A 23,315-nucleotide genomic window follows, 5' to 3' on the forward strand; every position below is an offset into this window, starting at 1 on the left:
AAAGGGTTCACCCAAACATTAAAATGAAGTCATCAGTTACTCACCCTCACGTCGTTCCAATCCATAAGACTTTCTTTCATCTTTGTGACACAAATGAAGATATGTTTTAACTAAAATCTGAGAGATTTCTGTCCCTCCATTGAAGGTCTGTTCACTCAAAGCTAAGATTGAGCTTCTGTTTATGTTCACTGTATAATGTTGTAATATTTTGAATCTATACCTATGATATATAGGCCTATTTATGTTTATTTTTTCTCTCTGGCAGAGCTACATCCAGAGTTTTCGGGACAGACAGGTGGATGGACGAGCTTATCCGGTGGGCGGGCTGATGGCTTCAGGTCACACGAGTGTGGATATGGACTATGACTGTGGCTCTACCGTCCCTCTCACTGCTGGGGTTGGACCACATGTTCGGGTCTGACCACACTCACTTATTCACAAATAAACACACACACACACAAACGCACACACACAAATCTGGTGCTGACCTGACCCTTGGTCCCGCACGCACAGAGGCTTGGGTCTCCTCACCATTCAGAACCGAACAATTAAAGCACTTCTAACTATAATACTGGACTCATCCTTCTGAGACCATGGTTGTATTAAAGAGCTGCTTTCACACACATAATTACACTAATACACTTTCCCTGAACATGTGCCTGAGATGTGGCATTCTGTTCACCTAATATTGAAACCATTATGAGGTGTCCAAAAAAAAAGAAAAATCAATCTGGGCTCCATTCTGTCAATTTATTTTCTAAAAACGTCAGTGTGGTGAATTTAGCGTGTTGCCCGTTCATCAGTGTTTCACGATATCGCGTTTCCGTTTGTTTGTGACAAATTCATCAGTTGGTGCTGAATCTTGTCTTTGTACAATAACGCTGACTCACGTCGAAGTCAGCCGCCCTTCCTCTCATAGTAAAGTCTGTGGACTCCACCAGTTAGTGTCTGTACTGTGAGATCCCGCATTCCCGCCCAGGACTGTACCAAATACTGTTGAGCAGGGGTGCCTTCGAGACACCAGTAAGAAACTCTCTCAGGAGAATGCAACTCCTTAGCCTTGTTTCAGAAAGGCTGTAGGGCAAAGAGCCATATTACTGCTGATCAGAGCCACCTGGTCCACTCTGGGATGCAGAGCTGAACACCTGGTGATAAAACGAACGAGGACAGGTCAAGATGGTGGAAAAAAAGTGAAGACGTTACTCAGGGACGGCGTGAATGTCATGGAGTATTGGGAGAAGAACTGCAAAGGACAAAGACACAGAATGATGATGCAAAAATGATGATGATGTCCCCTCTGAGGCAAGTGCAAAAGGGAGGTCACCATGACTGTTCAGTTACTGCTGTGTATAAAACTAGTTTGCAGTGCCATACAAGTGAACATTTATGGTGTCCAGGAGGACAACATCCTTCTAAAAAGACCCCCGCAATCCCTTGGGGCAAACTGCATGACATAAACACCCCAATTTTCTTTTAACAATGCATTTTCATGTTCATCTTCATACAAATAATTGAAATGAGCAGTTTCTGCCATGGTGTCTCTCTCTCTCTCACTTAAATTCTGCAAAGCAGAAAAGTCTATGTTATGTACATATAATGCACATTTAGTATATCCATTTCAACATGGCCTCTCATATTTATTAGATATTGGTTTAATTCTAATTAATTGTTTTTCAAGGGATGTTGAGTCCCGACAGGTGAATGGATGGTGGTATTTATTAGTTTGTTTGTCATGTTTTCTTTATTACTTACTTTCTGATAACGGAGCGTAGTCTTAAAGACTAAAAGTCCTCATGCAATGAAACCTTTGACAATCTGACATCAACTTTTCTTTAACACTGTACAACAGCATGTGTTTGTATGGGCCTGGTTATTATAGTAAAGTTTGTGAATTCACTGTCTCTTGTGGTCGATGATTTATTTGTCTAGGTGCATTCTTATACTATGTAAAGGTGAACAGACACACAAACAGAAAGATAACATAATACAATGTGTTGGTTTAGGTATCTTTAGTTTATTTATTTTTTATGCTTGGTACCATCACAATTTTCTCCATTTTGCTGTCTTCCACCTCTCTCCATTTGCTGCACTCACACCTCCTTTAATATTTCTCTCATTCTTTTTACTTTATTTGAAATTTAAAAATAATCTACCTTACATCATTCCAAATTGACATACTGGACTTTTTATTAAAAATATAGATTTGAAAAGAAAGTGATCTCTCTCTTCTCCCACTCATGCAGATGTGCTCGTATCACTTTTAGAATGTAAAGAAAAAAAAAGTACAGAATATGAATATCTGTCCTAGTGGTTGTATTTTTGTCTTGGTTTGATTTTTTTTATATATAAAATTATTTTATTTTTTTTAGTTGAGGCTCTTCATCCGAGGTCTACATGATGTCCTGCTGGTGCTGTGTAGATTCACTCACCACCTATAGGGGGCAGTAGACTCATTTAAATTCAAAGACATCTCTTCCTGTCAGCAAGCTTCTGCAATGAATGTTACTTTATTTAATGATTTACAATATCCAAGTACTTTAATCAAATATTTTGATGTTTTATTAGACCATTTTGAACACAAAACTATTTGACGTGCGGTGAAGCTGATTTTGCATATGATGTTATGAGGAGAATGAACTGAAATGTGTGCGCGCATGCATCACACCTCTCCGTCACGCGTCTCAATGGTCTTGATCAGGACCGTTTTCTTTGAGTGCATTTCAGATGCTCTCTGTTGGTGCTCTGGACTCGTCTCTGTTGAAAATGATATTAATAAACACATATACACTACCGTTCAAAAGTTTGGGGTTAGTAAGATGTTTTTGAAAAAAGTCTCACGCTCACCGATGCTTCATTTATTTGATCAAAAATACAGAAAAGGGGGAAATATTAAGTGTTATTAAAATAAGTTTTTATAAAACATATTTAAAAATGTAATTTTTCCTGTGATTGCAAGGCTGAATCAGTCACATGATTCTTCAGAAACCATTCTAATAAACTGATCTGCTGCTCAAGGAACGTTCCAGTATCACTTCACAATAAAGTCCTTTTAGTTAACATTAGTTGAGTACATTAACTATATATTTGATACAGTATTTATTAATCTTTGTTAACGTTAGTTAATAAAAATAGCCTACAACTGTTCAAAGTTAAGTTCATGATAGCTCAGGTCCATTCAATAATATTAACAGATACAGCATTTGGTTTTAATAAAGCATTCGTAAATTATAAAATTAACATTGATTAAGATTAAAAAATGCTTTAGAAGTAGTTTTCATTGTTATCTCATGTTAACCAATGTAGTTTACTAATGTTAACAAATGAAAGTTGCCAGCATGTTAAAAACAGTTGTGCAACTTAATATTTTTGTGGAAACTGTGATACTCTTTTTCAGGATTCTTTAATGAATATAAAGTTCATAAGAACAGCATTTATTTGAAAGCTTTCAAAGTATTTTTGATCTGAATAAAAGTTTTTTTTTTTTTTTTAAATACGCCCCAAAAAAATTCTAAATATATCAACATTAAATTAAATCATACTAACTGTATTTAACACTCACTTTCTGTTTAAATTGACTCGATAATTAAATAGAGTCTTCAAAGAAAATCATAAGGCATCACAAACTGCATTAAGTCAGGTACAACGCCACCCTGTGGCCTCTGAGGAAACGCATACAAAGATTTCTACTTAAAACAAGGTTTTCATCTTACCTCTAAAGCTTATAGTGGAATACGCCTGCATGGGCATCACAATCCTTTAACGTGGGAGAGGAAGGATGATGAAAAAACAAGTAAGGAAAAGCCATCAGAATAAGCAGAAAGGATGGAGTATGTTCAAAACAACAAAAACACATCTGTTTGATTCCCTGTCCGTTGTACCTGCTCTCCTCTCCTTCCAGCAGCTTCCTATAGGTGGCGATCTCCACATCCAGGGCCATCTTAATGTTGAGCAGGTCCTGATATTCTCTCAGGTGACGTGCCATCTCATCCTTCATGTTAGAGATCTCCGCCTCCAGCCTGGCGATGGTGTCCTGGAAAGAGCCGGCCTCACGACCGTGGCGATCCTCCATATCTCGCATCTGCCTCAGGAGAGACTCGTTCTACGGAGTGAGAGAGAAAGAGATGAATGACGCGTGAAGAAAGACAAAAGAACAGAGCAATCCACATCAGATAGAACAGACAAACGCACAGTGCCCTTGAGGGAATCGATCTCACAGGTGTAGGACTGGATCTGGTGTCTGAACTCCATGCTCTCCAGCTTGGATTGTTTGAGCGCCTCGTTGTTCTTGCTCACTGCCTGGTTAAGGTCTGACACCTGATGGTGAAAAAAACAAAACAAAGGTCAAAGATCAGCAGGTTCTCCTTTCACTTCTCTCTTTCTTCTGTCTCACCTTTGACTTGTACCAGTCCTCGGCTTCTGCGATGTTCTTTGCAGCGATGCCCTCATACTGAGCACGGATGTCCCTCAGGGCAGCGGTCAGGTCTGGTTTGGACATGTCCATCTGGATCTGGACTTGGGTCTCTTGCATCTGGGCCTGCAACTCACGGATTTCCTGCACACAGAGGGAAAAAAAGGCTTGTGTGTATGTGATTGTGCTTGTTCTAATAAAGCAGCACGGCATTGTTGATACTGGCAGGACTAAACTCATACATCCACGCGCACCTGGGCCTGAAGCAGAGGCCTGTCATACTGTGTTTCAAAGTATTTTATAGGAACAGATGCAGCTCTAATAGAGCTCTGAGATTCACTCAGCTCAGCAGTGTTGGGGAAGCTACTTTACTATGAAGCTTTAAGCTAATTTAAAGCTATATCCTCAACAACGTAAAATAATAATAAGCGCATTGTATCATGATGATTTAAATTTTAGTACATTCATAGACACAGTAATTTAATGTAGGTCCTTTATCTGGTACAAAATAGGTACATTTATATGAAATACAAATAAATAAAAAAAACGACAAAATAAATGTACACTACCATTCAAAAGTATTTTAAAGAAATAATTACTTTTTATAATTAAACTGGTCGAGTGGCAGTAAAGACATTTATAATGTAACAAAATATTTATTTTTCCAATAAATGCTGTTCTTTTCGACTTCAAAAATTGCCAAAAATAAGAAATGTTTCTTGAGCACCAAATCAGCATATTAGAACGATTTCTGAAGGATCATGTGACACTGAAGACTGGAGTAATGATGCTGAAAATTCAGCTTGGCCATCACAGTAATAAAGGACATTTTGAAATATATTAAAATAGTATTTTAAATTGTAATAATATTTCACAAAATTACTGATTTTACTGTATTTTTGATCAAATAAATCCATCCTTGGTGAGCATAAAAGACTTCTTTCAAAAACGTTAAGAAATCGTACTGACCCTAAAGTTTAAAATATAGTGACAAACAGCAGAATTTAACCAAATATTGCACTACAAAAAAAGTAAAAGGACTTAAATGGATCAGTGAATCATGTTTTGAAGAGATGCATAGCCTATGCATGAGCTGTCTGACACACTTAGAGCTACATAATATTTTTGAACAAAAACATAACTGATAAATATCAGTTTGAATGAGACAAATGACTGTCTTCTCACTTTCCAATATTACATATAAATCAGTGAATCATTTATTTTTAAATGAGAACGATATAGTTTGTATGAGACGGAGGACACAAAATGCTATATTTTAGCTGCCTTACCTGGAGGCTGTGTTTGTGTGGCGAACAACAACGTTTTATCCCTCAACACGGTCCTTGTTGTAAAAAGGTTTGTTACTAAAAAAAGCTACAATATTAGTTTATGTGTGCACCACTAAGTCAAATTGGCACAGACAAAATAAATGAAAAGTCTTTAAAAGTGCTGACCTCCTCGTGAATCTTCTTGAGGAAGGCGATCTCTTCCTGGAGAGTCTCTATGCGTCTTTCCAGATCCAGGCGGGCCAAAGTGGCGGCATCCACGTCCTGAGAGTCGATGTGATACCAAAATGAATCTATGCCACATTTTAATGTTCATTAATAAAAACCAATTTAGGGGACTCACTGCTCTGAAAGCGGACAGACTATTCTCTGCCTCCTCCCTCAGTGCAATCTCCTCCTGAAGCCTGGCAAGAAGAAAAGGGGGAATGGGAGTTGTGTATGTCATATTTATTACAACCAGCCTCTTTCCTTTCCTTTTATAGACCGAAGGTGCACAACAACAACTTCACACACATGCTCTTCGCGCTTGAAGGTGGAGTGGGGCCAACACTTTTAGGCTGACTAACTCCTGAATAGGAATTAAAGCTAGGCTATTGTAAACAACATGTTTGAGAGGACAATAGCTTCCTTTATAAAGGCAGTTTCTTTAAGCCTTTAATAATCTCTCAAGGTCTGATACAGCATTTTATTTAGCTCATAATTAAATGGTAGACCGGATGAAGTAATGTTTACATTATTTCTTAGCTTGGTCACTGCAGAGAGAGGCTATTTGAAACTCTTTTCAGTATTAAATAAAGAATACATCAGAACAATCCAGTGACATGGTCTCTCGGCCTGATTTATCAAACCCATTATATAAATATTCTGCCTGTATTTTGAGAAGACTGTCATATTAACCCCTCCGACAGTTAGCCTACATATAGCCTACTTATTCTGGGAAAAAAAGGTCATTTCAGGGGAGAAAAGTCCCTTCTCCCACTCTCAGCTTATAGAGATATTTCAGGAGATAAAGTGCATGCTTTAATATAGCATAAGCTTTACAACCTCAATAATACATTGGTTTAAATATAAACTGACATTCTCAATTGATAAAACAATTTTCATTTTAACTGGTTATTTTTCTTTCCTCCAGTTGTTAAATAGTTCACAAGATCTTATGCTCTTTTTGCTGTGATTTAGTCTTCATGTTGTGTTATGGGTGAACATGATGTTTGTATTCCTCTCAGATTATGTTCCTTCAACCTGATCTCATAAGAAAACATAACTATTTTACAAGGTACCAATTTCGTATGAACTTGATTTGTACAAGGTACTTTTTTTTTTGTTAACTCAGAAAGAAGGTCCACCCCTAAACATAACATCATCAATTGCTATGAGAGTGTGCTGTTGTCTTATGAGTGTTTATAAGATGTTTGTGACGGGGAGAGATCATGTTCATTTCTCTGTTGGCTCTGAAAGACTCTAGATTGGTAAAGCACTGTGTTTCTAAATATGAAACTCAAGTGTGGATTGACAGCTTCACTACCACAAAGAATACATGCATAAAATTTGCATATAGTTTTTTTTTTTTTTTTTTTTACAAAATAGCAAGTTTTTCAACTGTATCCTTTCAAACAGAAACTATCATTTTTATTCCATTTTTTAAATGCTTAAACCAGCCCAAGCTGGTTTACTGGTCTTAGAAGGTTTAAGATGGTCTCCCAGCCTGGCTAAGATGGTCTTCAGCTGGTCTAGTTGGACTCTGGCCGACACTCTTAAAAATGGTGGTTACTGTATTGTCATCTGTGGCTCCATAAAGAATCTTAAAGGGTTAGTTCACCCAAAACCCTCCATTGCACCCTACGCAACTACTTTCAAGCCCCAGAAAGGTAGTAAAGACATGATCCGTGTGACTCCAGTGGTTTAAACTCAATTTAATAAAGCAAAGTGAGTGCTTTATTTGCAAAAAAACCCCACAATTTACCACTTTATTTACAAAATATGAATCTCCAACGCGCGTTCACAGGAGCAGTCGAGAGCAGTCAGCTGGTTTCTCACAGCCTGACTAGCTGAAATGTCCCATCTAAAACCAGCCTGAAGACTGGGAGACTGTTAAACCAACTTAGGCTGGTTTAAGATGTTTGTTTGTTTTCCAGTGGAGTATTCATGCGTCTTACCTGATTTTCAGTTTCTGCAGGTCATCTGCCAAGTTGTCCCGCTCCACCTCCACACGTGATCTGTGATTGGTCACCACTTCGATCTCTCTCCTCAGCTCCCTCATCTCATCCTCGTACAGGTCGGCGATGCGCGTGGGCTCCCTCCCCCTCAAACGCTCCACCTCAACCACCAGCCCCTGATTCTGATGCTCCAGCATGCGAACCTTCTCGATGTAGCTGGCAAATCGGTCGTTCAGGTGCTGAAGCTCAGCCTTCTCATTAGTGCGTGTGTGGAGAAACTCCTGGTTGAGCGCGTCTGCCAGGCTGAAGTCCAGCGTCTCACCCATCCCGCCATAGGAGCGGGTATAGCCCGCAGATAAGTTGGGCATACTGTAGGAGGAGGCTCGATAATTGGAGAATCCAGGAGAAGAAGTGGAGGTCTTGGAGAGTTCGTAGACTCTGGAGCTGACCCTAGAGTTGCCGGACCCTCCGGTGGAGGCTCGGCCAAACGTAGAACGGGACATTGGTGGCGTCATGTAGCCGGGACCGCCAAACATGCGACGATATGAAGAGGCTGAGGAGGAGGCATAAGAGTGGCTCATGTTGGAGCACAAGAAGGACAGACCAGATGAATACAAACAGCCTCCGGAGAGGACAGAGACAGAATGAGCGCATGACATGATCATCTGTGGCTATTTGTAGGCTTCTGCCCCCTCCCTCCCTCCCCAACTACCCCAAACTCCTTCCATCCTACCCCTTCATTATTTCTATACCTCTTTCACTTACTGTCCAGCTGTCCCAACTCTTGGAACAAGAATATTTAGTATGAAGTGAGAGAGAGAACCAACTGTGCCCCTCATCAGTTGTGGACTCTGGTCCAAACCTGCAATCTTGGGAAATGACTAAATGACAAGCACATGTATGTTTTTCACCTTTTTCTATTTCTTTTTTCTAATTAAAGGGATAGATCAACCAAAATGAAAATGGTTTCATCATTTACTCACTTACTAATCTTATGTGAAATACAAAACAAGATATTTTGAGAAATTTCTTGGTGTTTGTTGTTGTTGTTGTTTTGGACCCCATTCACTTTCATTGTATGGGCCAGGGTTATTATAGGTAACTTAAAATAAAAATAAAAATAAAACCATAAAAAATACTTTCTTTTCCAGAAAGTAATACAAGTTTGGAATGATATGAGGGTGTTTTTTTTTTTTCCTTTTCTGAGAGAACTGTTCCTTTAAGCTCATAAGCAAAGGGCGACTTTAAGAATAAAAATCATTCCTCAAATGTGTACCATTTATTGATTGGAAAAAATTAAAGAGCATTTACATTGGGATTCCATAAATTGCCACAATGATGTCACTGCATTGCTCTGCCCTTTGCAAATGCCCTGATAACAGCTTGAGAAAATGTCACATGTACAAAGCTGGTAAACAGATGAGCACAGATCGAGCAGAAGGTTTATCTAAGCTGCCTTAAAAAGGAAAGGCATGAACTGGAGAGCAGGGGATGTACGACTGTGTGCCTTCTCTGGAAACGGCAGAAGAGACGATCCTGTCCTCCAGCATTGGCAAATGCATTGTGTCATTATTGGATAATGTAATTTGCCATGTCACTACTGTGTACCTTCTCTGGAAATGGCAGAATAGATGATCCTTTCCTCCTGCATTGGTAAATGCATTTTGCCATTATTGGATAATGTCATTTGCCATGTCACTACTGAAGGAGAACAGTTTTAAGATGTTTCAACACAACACACCCTTGTTACCGAGTTCATTTGATTTAGAGACCACGGTGGGTGAATTTGTTTAAAGTGGCCAATAATACTAAACCCCAAGGGTATTTCGTCTTTATCAATGCCATGTACTCCTTAGAGGATGAGAGGGAGCGCAGGGATTCCCTGCTACATACTGTATAAAACTGAGTGTTGCATTTAATGTCTTTCTCATATTCGCATCTATCATATTAATGCATTTAAATTATTCATAGCCTACATTGCAAAGCCGTTAAAATAATCATTAGTACATTTTAGTTTTACTTAACTTTACCTTAACATCTGCTTAGTTAACTAATTGTTGTATTTTTCCCCCTCACATTTTCATTATTTCACAAAATCTAAGAGTTGTGGACCCCCTATTAAAGACCCCTGTTTTAGACCTGCATCAAGCAGAATTAATAATGAAATAACCTAAGATGTGCATGTAATGACAGACCTATTTCTGAAGATGATCTGAATTGCGAAAAGTGGAGATCAACGCCTTTTTCCCTATACAATCTCATGTATTTTAAAGTGTGCAATTTCAGATCTTTTGGGCTGAGGGGTCAAATAAGGCATATAAATTGTTACAAGCCTCTGATGGCTTTCCATGGTTTTTGTCAAACCTATTTATAGAGAGTGTAAGAGGACTGGAATTCCATCATTACAAAAGCTTCTCTGGAAGCCTTCAACTGGCAGGAGAGAAAGACCACAGGTGACAGAGAATATAAACAAATCTTCTTTTCCTCTACTCTCCCACTCTCCTCCTGTTTATTCACCTCTCCTCTCACCCTGTTCTATCTCTTTCGGCTCTATATAAGGTGCACAAGTATAATGAAGTAAAATGATGAAGATATGTGTTGTATTTAAAGTTGCATTCAGCAATGTTTTTTTCATTCAAAAAGTTTGAGACACACACACACACACACACACACACACACACACACACACACACACACACACACACAAAAAAATGTGATTAGAGCATAAATTCCACCTGAAACATTTGGAAATATTGGGTAATGTTACATTCACGACACAAGGTGTCAGTGTATGTCCAAAAAGACTGCCATATCGACGAGTGCAAAAATGTAAGCCAATTAATCATCCTGACAATAATTTGGTCTATTGTTTACATTTTCTCTATTTAATGTGTAATTCTGAATATAATAAAACAATAAATGCAAACCAAATACAAATAAATAGGTAAATATAAATAATTGCTGTCCAGAACAGATCAAATTGTGACAAAGTCGGAGAAGAGTCTTTAAATCCTTGCTTGACAACAGGAAAAGCTGTTTTCTATAAAACTGCTTTAATTAGAGAGTGTGACCTTTCACTATCAGATGTTGCCATGGTATTGTTCACATAGAAGCTGTGGCATTTAGTTTTTTTTTTTGTTTTTTTTTTTGTGACTGAATAAAAATATGCTGTGGTCGCATCCTAAAAGTTCAGGGATGTTGCTGCCAAATATCACTCAGATAAACTTGCAATTCCTGGATGAGATCAAATATTTTATTTGTTTCTTAGAACAAACACACACACACACACACACACACACACACACACACACACACACACACACAACTGAAAATGCATAGAAGGTTTCAAATAATTCCAAACAACATAACGATTTGTACAATTGTGAATTCCAGATAGACTGTGAAAAATGCTATATGTTATTATGTTTTGTGAATCATACCAGCTTAACTTCGTGCTTCAGGGCTGTGTGTACTCTTGTGATGGGAAGCGGGGAAGATCATGTTTCTAAATATTGTATTGCAACCAGGCAACAGTACAAAAACATAGACATACAAATACAAGTGTATTTTCTTTTTTTTTTTCTTTTTTTTTTATGTACTCATCTCTGGGCATTAAAATTATTTTAATGTTGATATTTCTGTTTGAACACGTTTCCTTGCTTGCCATGATTCCCCCATTTTCCTTACTTTCCCATGACTGAATTATATATTATATTAGGCTATATTATATTATATTATATTATATTATATTATATTATATTATATTATATTATATTATATTATTTTATATTATATTATATTATATTATATTATATTATATTATATTATATTATATTATATTATATTATATTATATTATATTATATTATATTATATTATATTATATTATATTATATTATATTATATTATATTGACCAGGACAATAAGCTGTTTTAAGTTCTTCTTCTTGAAAGACCATAACTTGGCAGGATGATCCTGAAAAAAGTGCACAGACACATATCCGTCTCACACTATGTGGCGCTATAATAAGGCCATGTACATTTTAGATCAAACCGTAAGGGCCAGAAACCAAATTCCTCTGAATCATTAAGTCAAACCCTGCAAAATATAAGCCATTTTGAATTTCCTGAAAAATCTATGTTTTTTAGCTAACTAACTAGATATGTTGCATGGAATTTGCCATGGATCATCTCAATGAAGCCAATACAATTTTGAGGCATTGCCTAACTAATGTCTGAAGAATGTCGGCTGAATGCAAATTAAGGCCAAACTTAACAGACCTTGATACAGATAGACAAAAAGACATTCTGAAGATGCACGACAAGGCAAATTCTGCCCATATCTCCTTAATCCTATATAATGTAAAAACTGTTATGCTGAAGAAAGCATTTGCCCCAAAGAAGAGGCATTCAAACATTTCCCCACTGTAAACACAATCACTGAAGTATATCATTGCAAGATAAAAAAAAAGGTTTTAACCCATGTAACCTTTTATTCAAATAAATAAGCTATTCAATTTTACACAGGCCTACCAGTGAAATTCAAACAAAATAAGAACAAATAAACTTGCAAGCAATAGCCAAAAACAAAGTTAAAAGAACAAAGATGAAATAAACACAGTTTTAAGATTTTCAGGAAGGCAGAAATTTAATAATCAAATTTAAAATAACACTGCATAGTCTTCACCCTATAAATTAAATACAGATTAATCCTTGTTAAAGCTGGAAGTTTCTCAGTCAAAAGCAAGGAGTGATTTTCTCTTTGTCTTTTTAGTTGTTTGATTAACATTTTGCTGTCACTTTAAGACCTAATGATTTCTGATTTCTCAGCTTACTTAAATCTGCATATTTGTGATAATTACCCCAGGGCGTTATTTTCCTTTATAAAGGTGGATTTTTTTTAAACTTATTAAATGTATCCATCGTCTTTAATGTCAAATTCTTACATTTGTAAAAATGTAATTGCAAATTCAGCTACAATAAGACACTATAGGGTTGTTGGAAATCAAATCAAATAATTTACACTGCAAAATTACAACTACAATAAAAATAATTATTTTGAATAATATATAAATATAGCCTACAAGTAAGAAAAAAATGCAATGATACATTTTCACATTCCATGCCATATATTTTTAATATGTTTAGGCTATGTCAAGTATTATATAATGCATATAATAAAGTTACATGATGCAAGCAAAACTTGGTGCAGTGGGTATGTGAACTGCCTTTGTCAATATAGTCATTAAAAGAGCTATTGCACCTCCAACCACTAGAGGGCGCAAAACTTCTTCTGCTACCAGTTCCAACCAGACTACAGCAAATCCCCATTGCTTCCTGCGTTCATGCCCTGGCCTGAACTGAATGTGAAAGTCCACTTTATCATATGCAGGTAAGAACGGAGAGGCGGTATTAACATTAAGTGACATGGCATCTGACGCACAGAAGCCAATGGCACATGTCACTATACGTATTGGCACATCCGGTGGCACATCCGGTCTTCATTGGCATGTGCCAGTGGATAGTGGCATGTGTCACTGACATTATTGGCATGTGCCAGTGGTGGATAGTGGCATGTGTCAGTGACATCGCGACACACTGACACTGACATGACACCGTGTTCCGACACCTCTAGTAGTGACTGACAGATTAATCGAACACCTATAGCCTACTGACGTAATTGTGGCACAAAATCCTAAATAAATAGCCTAATTTTGTGATATTTAAAATATCAATTAAACGAATTAAAGTGCATTAATATTTTTTCAAACGTGTTATTTGTCACGTCTGTATTTGATTCGTATGTGCCATTGAATGTTGTGTAATACCAGCGCTACTTTATGTTGTTTATCTCGCAAAGTCACAAACTGCCCATTCTAGAAAAGAGACAAAATAAATCTGTCATGGGTCACTACGAATAACGTATTAACAGTCGCGTCCGTTACTGTAAACCTTTATTTTTGCGTGATGCTGCACAGACGCACGCCAGTAGGTGTCAGTATAAGTGAGTGTAACACTGGCCAGCACAAGATTCTCATCTGTGGCTTTAATATTTCAAAAATAATTGTATCGATTTATGCATGTTGTAGGCTACACATTAACTTAGCGATGTTATAAATCATATTTTTTGACAGCATAAAGCAAATTGTTATGCAAGTGGCATATGACGCAATCCATTGGCACATCTCACGTTTTAGTGACACATGCCACTAACTATCCACTGGCACATGCCAGTTGGCCTGTGTCACTAAAACTGACATGTCTCTTTATGTTGTGGCACCTCCAGTAGTGACACCTCCAATAGTGACACCTGCAGCTGTCTGCCGGAGTATAATGTAGATTATGTAACATATGCACATAGTTAATTTGTACAACAAAAAATTATTTTATTTATTGAATAATTCCATAAAATTATTTTTGAAATATTAAAGGTGCTGAGGAAGGTCCTGTGCGACCGAACGTTTGTTGAATTTTTTAAATGTACTGAGCACTTTTTTGCACTTGTATAAATAAAGAATATTGCTAGTAGCTCGGTATACTCCTTTTCAGATACAGAGCCTAACAAACAAATGAGATGAGAATCTTGCGCTGGCCAGTGTTACACTCACTTATACTGACACCTACTGGCGTGCGTCTGAGCAGCATCACGCAAAAATAAAGGTTTACAGTAACGGACGCAACTGTTAATACGTTATTCGTATGACCCATGATAGATTTGTTTCGTGTCTTTCCTAGAATGGGCAGTTTGTGACTTTGCGAGATAATCAACATAAAGTAGCACTGGTATTACACAACATTCAGTGGCACATACCAATCAAATACAGACGTGACACAAATAACACGTTTGAAAAAATATTAATGCACTTTAATTCGTTTAATTGATATTTTAAATATCACAAAATTAGGCTATTTATTTAGGATTTTGTGCCACAATTACGTCAGTAGGCTATAGGTGTTCGATTAATCTGTCAGTCACTACTGGAGGTGTCGGAACACAGTGACATGGTGTCATGTCAGTGTCAGTGTGTCGCGATACCACTGACACATGCCACTATCCACCACTGGCACATGCCACTATCCACTGGCACATGCCAATGAAGACCGGATGTGCCAATACCCATAGTGACATGTGCCATTGGCTTCTGTGCGTCAGATGCCATGTCACTTAATGTTAAAACTGCTACTGGAAGAACGGTTGACGGGTAACTTTAAAAGTGCTGTGACAGTGCAGAGATCTGTATAGTGTTCCTTGTGTCGGATTTCCGGTAATTCTGCAAGTGTTGTAGTTTGGTTATATAGGTATCGCCTGTGTGATTGGTGTTTTTGTACATTTGTACGTTATTTTTTGTTGTTTCTAATTTATTCATGTGCATAAGCTTACTAAAGATATGAAAATTTCCAAAACAATGATAATAAAAATCTCCAAAACAAGAATACAGTTGGTTTCACGCTGTCACTAATAGAGTGAAGTGTCTCTGCATATGACTGACTGCTTGTGCTTATATTTACTGGTTCCTCAATTATTTTCACAGTCTTTCATCATGAAAAGCTCCAAAGAAGCTGTGCAGGCCGCTGCCAAAGAGTTTCTTACTTTTGTCAATAAAGGAGTTTCACCATACCATGGTAAGAAAAGAATGACATAGGACTGAAATGCTGTATATTGAGCTGCGAGCCATGACAATGTATTATAGAGAAATGCATGAAAGCTTGAGCTCCACTTTGTCTGTAATATGATTACCCAACTTTACAGTCTGACTAGATATGGGTCTTGAACATTGTTCCTTTACTGGCTGATAGAGCTCCAGATATGGTTAATAGATCTTGATCTAGACTTTGAAAGAATGCACCTTCACTTTTTCCCTAGATCACAAGATTTGTAATGTCAGTTTAAAGTCTGTATATCTCACTTTTCCTTTCTTCTCCGTCTTGCAGTGGTGGAGGAATGTAAATCCCGCCTGCTGAAGGCTGGTTTTACCGAGCTCAAGGAGGCTGAACATTGGAACATTAAACCTGCCAATAAGGTGTGTGCGCACTTAAATCTTAGCATACCATAATAAGCCCCTACAAATGTAGGGAGGCACTAAAAAAAAAAAAAAAAAAAATCACTCTTCAAACACCTGGATGATAGCAGGCAGATGTGTAGAAACTTGTATAAAAAGGTCCTGCTCATCTTACGAAATGTCTGCCATATGTAGGTTATTCTATTATTTTTGGACAGAATGAGAAACATCCTTATCTTTTCACTGTATTTACTGTAATCTTTTCCTTTCCAGTACTTTGTAACCAGAAATTACTCCACCATTATTGCCTTTGCTGTCGGTGGTCTCTACAAGCCTGGAAATGGTTTTTCCATGATCGGGGCTCATACGGACAGTCCATGTCTGAGGGTGAGAAGGACAAACACCTGATGCCCTGTGAAAGGGCTTTTTGATATAGATAACATATCAGTTCATATCAGAGTGATCTGTAGTTTTGTTTAGTAATTACATTATAGCAGTCAGATCACTGTATTGCACATTAATGTAAGTAGATGATACATATATGGGTATCATTCTTAATTTCCTGTGTGTGTGTGTGTGTGTGCGTGCTCAGGTGAAGCCACGCTCTAAGAAGACAAAGTTAGGCTTCTTGCAGATAGGAGTGGAGTGTTATGGAGGGGGAATCTGGAACACATGGTTTGATCGTGACCTGACCATCGCTGGACGTATCATGGTTAAGGTAAACCTCTTGCTGTGTTTACTCTTGGCATTTAACATGCGATCATCGTGATCCAATCAAAAGCAAACTTACTGCATTCTACTCCGTCCACATTGTTGATCTTAAGTTCTATATGAATAACACTTGCTTTTACCAATGTTGTGTGTCTATTTCTCTTTGTACAGAGCGAAGGCAAGCTTGTGCAGCGTCTGGTTCACATTCCCCGTCCTATCCTCAGGATCCCCCACCTTGCCATTCACCTGCAGAGAGACATCAACGACTCCTTTGGACCTAACAAGGAAAACCACCTGTAAGCACTAATTTAGCCATAGGAAAAGACAGGGAGCAGGACAGGTGGAGCTTCGGACAGATGTGGATAAGCACGCTGGAATGCTGCTGATTTTTGTGTATTTCTGTCCGTTGTAGAGCACCTTTCCTGGCCACTGCCATACAGGAGGAGCTGGAAACAGGAACCGCCTCCTGTGGAGATGCCTCTAATGCAACATCCATCGTAAGATCATGCAAATTCATGCTTTAGGTGTACAAAACCACACAAGCCTGATTAAAGTTGAAGTATATGCTTTCTGCGCAACCAAATGACAATTAATAGGGCTGTCAAGCGCTTAACATTTTTAATCTAATAATTACATAATGTGCCGATTCGAATTAATCACACATCCATTTTGGCAGCGAAGTTACCCCCCAAAAATAATTGAAGTTATTTATTTTGCTAGATGAGAAAAGCATTGAATAGACATTACAAAAAGTAGCTTTATAGAAAAAAATATTTTGATTTGCCACAGAATTTATTATACATAAACTTTGACCATACTTTTTAGAAGCTGCATCTGAAGTGGCATTTAGGTATATTTACACAGACTGTTTAATGCAGCTCAGAGGTGGCATGAATATGAAGGAAAAATGAAATGATACTCTAAATATAAAACTAAAACCGCCAGTAGGTGGTGGCAAGTCGCTTTCTTAAGGAGTCAGTCATTCATTCAAACGACTGATTCATTCAGGAACGAAGCAAGTGATCATCTATGAATGGGTCACTGAAACAACGGCTCGCTTTTGTGTCTAAAATGTAACAATAATAACTTCTTGTTTATTTAACTGTTGTATAAAATCAATATCACATTTGCAATCGTGCAGGTATTTGGGGAAATTAATTAATAATTCAATTTAAATCTAAATTATAATGGTGCATTGATCAGGAACTTTTAGGCTTAAATTTCATTGACCAATAATTTTAACACTGTGATCATCATCCAATATTGGTCTGATTGCCAATGTTTTATAAAGAGACTCATACATAACGGTGGCCGAGAGAGCTCAACGCGCTGCAACTGAAGAAAACACATGCAAATAGAAAAACACCTGCAAATTAAGAAAACATCTTCATCAGCTTCACAACACATGTGTGCTCCAAATACTCACAACACAACCAAATACAGAAATGTGCTGCAAATAGCACAGACCACAATGGAAATGTTTCCAGAGGACCTCAATAAGTGACGAACCCGGCTGGGACGTGCTTACAACTCAAAGTCTACTTTATTTTATTTTATTTTATTTTATTATTTTTGCAAAACATACAGAGATGACATGTTTATGACATACAACTTTGTATACAATATACAAAATGTATTAACAATATGTTCAATGTCATCAGAATACTAATGAGCTGAAAACTAAAATAAATAAATAAAAAAGACAGAGAAAAAGAACACGAGGGAAAGATATTAATCTAGATATCAGTTACATTGTACAAATTTTGTCATGTTATATTTAAATAAGTTTCATAAGAAATGTTAGGTAATGTGGGGTCCAAAGATGAGACACTCACACACAGATATATAACTGTATATATACATTTTTTTTGTATAAAATGTATATTTATTTGCATCAGTTCTGGTAATAACAGCTGTTCAGCTAACATTTTGTTATCATTTATCATTCCAAACCTATCCGACTTTTGTTCATCTTTGAAACACAAATGAAGATTTTTTTTTTTTTAAACCTGAGAGATTTCCATCCCTCCATTGAAAGTCCATTCCATCACATTTCAAGCTTCAAAAGTTTATAAAGACATTGTAAAAGTAATCCATATGAATCAAGCCGTTTAACTTCCAAGTCTTCCAAAGAGATATGACCACTTTATAGGATGAACGAGTTTAATTTCAGCTTTTATTCACATATAAACATTGATCAACTCACATATATAGAGCACATCAGATTTGGCCAATGGCAGCTCATCCTCAGGCGAGAGCAAACCTCATTGGTTCTTGAAGAAGCTCAAACGTGCTTGCATGACATGCGAGAACAAACCTTATTGGTTGTCATGCGTGAAGCAAACACCATTGAGCTTCCATATTAATGGAACGACATGAAAGCGAGTAATATTCCAAATGACCAATATTCAAATTCTTTACTATAGGCCTATTAAGTACATTTAAAATATAACCCAAATTCAGTTGTAGAATGCTCCAAGAGAATTTAGAGACCACAACGTTACAATGTGCAGTATGAAAAACACATATTTTAAGATTTCTGATTCCGACTGATAACAATTGAACAAGTGACCAATCCTTGTGTAAACATTTTTCTCAGTGTTTTTGCATCAATGTGTGTTCAGGCAGAGAAGCATCACCCTGCACTGATCCAGATGCTGTGTGGACAGCTCGGGGTCGAGCCAAACGCATTACTGGACTTTGAGCTCTGTCTGGCAGACACACAGCCTGGCGTAAGTCTCTTCGTCTTCATGTTAGACAAATACCCAAAAGATCTGTTTTGCTTTCTACTCCTAGTGAAAAATAAATATGCCAAAATGTATCTGAAAAACATTTATTTAATGCTAAGTATACTACAAATACATTTACATTTTGGATGTACTTATTATAAATACCCTGAAATTTTGGTAGCCTAAATTGATATTCTTAAAGTCTGCTAAATTGTAACAACTAAATTTGTACTTTAGTTATCTGGAAGTAGTGTTGAAGAAGTGCATGTATATCAGAAAGTATCAAGCAATATGTCATTAAATATGCTGCTGGATTTGTACTATAATTGGTATGAAATAAATGTATTTAAAATGCATTTTGTTTTTTACTAGGGTAGTCTTTTTATTTTCTTTCTGTCTTTCTTTCTTTTTTTGAGGTTTTGCAGAAAATTGTGCTGACATAAAGAGGATTAGTATGCAGGGTACATTTGTGCTCAGCAAAGAGAATTGCTGTTATTTTTACCCGACTGAAGAGAAGCCTTTAAATGTGAGAGTGGGACTCCCAGCAGAATTAAGCGTTACTTTAGAGAATCTGGAAGGAACAAGACGAAGAGCTCTAATGGCTCTCATTTCCATATGATTTACACATAAACGAACTGTCGGAACTACGGCGGTGGGTTCTCACCTGGGCTTTTTAACTGATTGTCATGAGTTTCGACATGTTTTTGTGTTCTGCAGGCACTAGGAGGTGTCTATGAGGAATTCATTTTCTCTCCTCGTCTGGACAACCTGCACAGTTGTTTCTGTGCCCTCACGGTACGTCTGAACACAGAGAGCAACATCTTATTAAATATTCAGTCACTAAGAAATTATCTGAGGAGTGATGATAAATAATTAATGCATAATTATGTCTTTTCTCCCAGGCACTCATGGACTCCAGCACACCTGATTCTCTAGCTAAAGATCCAAACATCCGTATGGTTACCCTATATGACAACGAAGAGGTGAGACAAAAACAAAATGCAGATTCTAAATCCATCGGTCACTAGTCTCCTAACCCAAATAATTTGGCTTCTTGGTTGATCAATAGGTGGGATCTGAAAGCGCTCAGGGAGCTCAGTCTAACCTGACTGAGTTGATTCTGCGACGCCTAGCTTCGACCCCTGACAATCTGACCGCCTTTCAGGAGGCTGTGCCGCTGTCCTACATGATCAGTGCAGACATGGCACACGCTGCACACCCTAACTACCAGTCAGTCTCTTACTATGCCAGCTTGTTTGTTTCTGCACTTACCGCCTTTATCCTGGTATCATCACTATGGTGACTCTGGAATTTGTGCTTTTTTTGTTTTAATAATAATCAAATTTCCCAGTCACAAGAAATACCTGGGAAATACCTGTTATTTCCAGTCTTGGAAGTAATAAAAAATAATAATAAAACAATAATATTAAGCAGCACAACTGTTTTCAGCATTGCACCAAATCAGCATATTAGAATGATTTCTGAAAGATAATGTGACGTAGACGACTGGAGTAATGATGCTGAAAATTCGGCTTTGGCATAGCAGGAATAAATTACATCTTAAAGTATATTAAAAATGTATTTTTGATCCAGTGAGAGGAGCAGCATGAGAGATTTCTTTCAAAAAACATTAACGAAAAATAACGTTTTGCATAATATGTGATGCATATGTTTTGTTTACAGGCTGGAAATTGTCCTTAATAAAATGATTAATCACGTTATTATTAATTATCCAACTGGGCAAGGGTCAATGACAAATAAGTGTCCACGTTAAAGTAAAGGAATATTCGTTTTCTAGTTGAAAACGTATTATATTTGTAATGTATAATAAATATTATTCACCTTACAGGGAGAAACATGAGGAGAACCACAGGCCTGCTTTTCATAAGGTAACAAACATACTCACTAATTCCTCTTTAACACATTCATAAAAATCTTCGGCAGAGCCCAGTCAGCTAAATCTCTCACATTGTTTGTCCCGGATCAGGGTCCAGTCATCAAGTTTAACAGTAACCAGCGCTACGCCACCACTGCTGTAACTGCTGCTATATTACGAGAGATTGCAGGAAAAGTGGACGTACCTCTACAGGTAAGCAGAACATTCCCTCCTCCCTTCTATTTCATTACATCCAGCTTCACCATCTGTCAAGATTCTTCTGCCATATAAATCAGTTAAAGTGCTCCTCATTATCTGAGCTAAAATTAGCATTACTGCTCTGAAGACATGAAATGCAAGAGAGAGCAGTTGATTACTATTGTGTGGTTTGTGTTTGTTGGTAGCCATTTAGAATGTTTGTATATATCTAGAGAATGCCATCTCTCTTCATACCATTGCTCCTAGCAACAGGCTGCTCATAAGACCGTGTGGGATTCATAAACAAATGGGTGGAGAAGAGGAAAAAGAGGGTGAATGAAATCTTGCCTTGGTCACCAATGTATACACATCTGTTTGTATGCACAATTAACAGTGATATATATGACTCTCTTCTCTCTGTGTGGAATGGGCATTGATATTAATATTTAAAAGCCTAAATTCAATCTGTTCATCATATAAAGCGATCGTGTCTTCAGAAAATGTGGACTAAAACGCTCGATTCATATTGATTTGTTTTTTTACGATCTGTTTATGAACTTTTTGAAGCGTCAAAGTGGTAGTTGAGTAACTGTCAATGGAGGGACAGAAATCTCTCGAATTTCATCAAAAAGATCTTCACTTGTTTTCCGAAGATGAATGAAAGTCTTAAGGGTTTTGAACGACGTCAGGGTAATTAATGAACTATCCGTTTAAATTTAATTTGAAATGTATTTTTTTGTAAAGCGACCTTAAGCATGTGGAAAGGCGCTATATAAATAAAAGGATAAAAGGCTTCTTCTTCCACAGGATGTGATGGTTAGGAATGACAGTCCATGTGGAACAACAATTGGGCCTATTTTAGCAGCTCGTTTAGGGATGGCAGTCCTGGATCTAGGGGCACCGCAACTTGCCATGCACTCCATTCGTGAGATGTGCTGCACATCTGGAGTTCTCCAGACCACCACCCTCTTTAAGGTAAACGCCAGCTTAACCTCATAAGGTTTGGTCATTCAGTATTATAAGGGCAAATCTAAATCTAAAACACTCCTATTTAGTTGTAAAATTGGGAGTTCTGTGAAAATTTTAATATTAAATGGCCATGGTTATGAAGTGAATTATTTCAGAATGACAAATCGAGCATGTAAATGCTGATAATAAGTTTCCTATCCTTGTTTCAAACCTGGATAACTTGCTTTCTTCCATGAACACAGGAACATTTTTGAAATATTGCGTTGGTCTCTCCTTTACGACTATGAAGAATGGAGACTGACGGTTTTTAAGTTTCCAAAAAAGCACCATGAATGCATCATAGAATGTTGCTATATTGGTGAATAAATGATTCGCAGAGGTTTTGTGAACGGGGTCAACCAATATATTAAAAAGATCCAACACATAAGAATAAGAATTTGAAGCCTCATGCTCCATTCATTGTAATTGCATGAAAAGGAGTGACAAGTGCAATTGTTTAAATTTTCATCTTTTCTGTATCATGGAAGAATTCAAGCCAAATGGGTTTGGAACAGCATAAGGACGAGTTCAGTTTTGGGTGAACTGTTCTTTTAAGGATTAAGGAAGGATTATCTAATGAATGTTTTTGTTTAAGTCTGTTTTGGGTTGTAATGACTGTGTTGTAATATGCAGGGCTTCTTTGAGCACTTCCCCATTGTACGAAGCACAGTAACTGTGGACTAGACTGAATCATCAGAACCATACAGATGGGATTCATGGACGTCATTATTAGCGAAATCAGTATCACTTGTCCAACACCCATTCATTTTCTCATTGTATCAACCACTGGCATCTGTTCATTTGTCAACATATATCCATTTGTTAATCACTGCTTGGTGAAGATGGAGAGTTTAAACACTCATATACTGTGGTACTTCAACGACGTTTCCATGCACTCAACTTTGTGAACTTGCTAATAAAACCGATAAACCTATGATGCCTTGT

General features: G+C 37.3%; 3 protein-coding genes across 4 annotated transcripts in view; 2 read left to right on the plus strand and 1 right to left on the minus strand.

Moving 5' to 3' along the window:
• The window catches only part of tmem198ab (transmembrane protein 198ab), a 35,567-nt gene extending 33,666 nt beyond the window's left edge, over window positions 1-1,901 (plus strand). The window contains exon 6 of the mRNA XM_084425579.1: window positions 266-1,901. Coding sequence (XP_084281705.1) covers window positions 266-421 — 156 coding nt within the window. The 3' untranslated portion in view covers window positions 422-1,901. The remainder of the gene's footprint in view (window positions 1-265) is intronic.
• Window positions 1,902-2,333: 432 nt separating this feature from the next.
• On the minus strand, window positions 2,334-8,797 carry desmb (desmin b). Its single transcript, XM_084425578.1, has 9 exons — window positions 7,851-8,797; window positions 6,038-6,098; window positions 5,863-5,958; window positions 4,391-4,552; window positions 4,189-4,314; window positions 3,879-4,099; window positions 3,711-3,754; window positions 2,666-2,754; window positions 2,334-2,432 (listed from the first exon to the last, which is right to left on the minus strand). The coding sequence occupies exons 1-9, from the start codon at window positions 8,513-8,515 to the stop codon at window positions 2,391-2,393; spliced, it is 1,506 nt and encodes a 501-aa protein (XP_084281704.1). The 5' UTR covers window positions 8,516-8,797; the 3' UTR covers window positions 2,334-2,390.
• Window positions 8,798-13,146: 4,349 nt separating this feature from the next.
• Window positions 13,147-23,305, plus strand: dnpep (aspartyl aminopeptidase). Of its 2 annotated transcripts, none has more exons than XM_084426357.1 (15): window positions 13,147-13,240; window positions 15,381-15,471; window positions 15,781-15,869; window positions 16,122-16,235; window positions 16,441-16,566; window positions 16,731-16,855; window positions 16,972-17,056; window positions 19,184-19,291; window positions 20,006-20,083; window positions 20,191-20,271; window positions 20,358-20,518; window positions 21,138-21,177; window positions 21,276-21,377; window positions 22,170-22,337; window positions 23,004-23,305. In XM_084426357.1, the coding sequence occupies exons 1-15, from the start codon at window positions 13,235-13,237 to the stop codon at window positions 23,052-23,054; spliced, it is 1,425 nt and encodes a 474-aa protein (XP_084282483.1). In that variant the 5' UTR covers window positions 13,147-13,234; the 3' UTR covers window positions 23,055-23,305. The 2 variants fall into 2 exon arrangements, with proteins under 2 accessions (XP_084282483.1, XP_084282484.1); XM_084426358.1 differs by lacking the exon at window positions 13,147-13,240 and adding an exon at window positions 15,036-15,113.
• The last annotated feature ends 10 nt before the right edge of the window (window positions 23,306-23,315 follow it).

Source organism: Rutilus rutilus (genome assembly GCF_951802725.1).
Source record: "Rutilus rutilus genome assembly, chromosome: 12".
Classification (NCBI taxonomy): Eukaryota; Metazoa; Chordata; class Actinopteri; order Cypriniformes; family Leuciscidae; genus Rutilus; species Rutilus rutilus.

Coding starts and splice junctions, on each gene's coding strand:
- desmb (XM_084425578.1), bottom strand. CDS start 8,515: ATGATCATGTCATGCGCTCATTCTGTCTCTGTCCTCTCCGGAGGCTGT. Junction 4,315..4,390: donor AGGACTGGTACAAGTCAAAG/GTGAGACAGAAG, acceptor TTTCACCATCAG/GTGTCAGACCTTAACCAGGC. Junction 2,433..2,665: donor TTGAGACGCGTGACGGAGAG/GTGTGATGCATG, acceptor TGCCCCCTATAG/GTGGTGAGTGAATCTACACA.
- dnpep (XM_084426357.1), top strand. Junction 17,057..19,183: donor CCTCTAATGCAACATCCATC/GTAAGATCATGC, acceptor ATGTGTGTTCAG/GCAGAGAAGCATCACCCTGC. Junction 20,519..21,137: donor GCTGCACACCCTAACTACCA/GTCAGTCTCTTA, acceptor TTCACCTTACAG/GGAGAAACATGAGGAGAACC.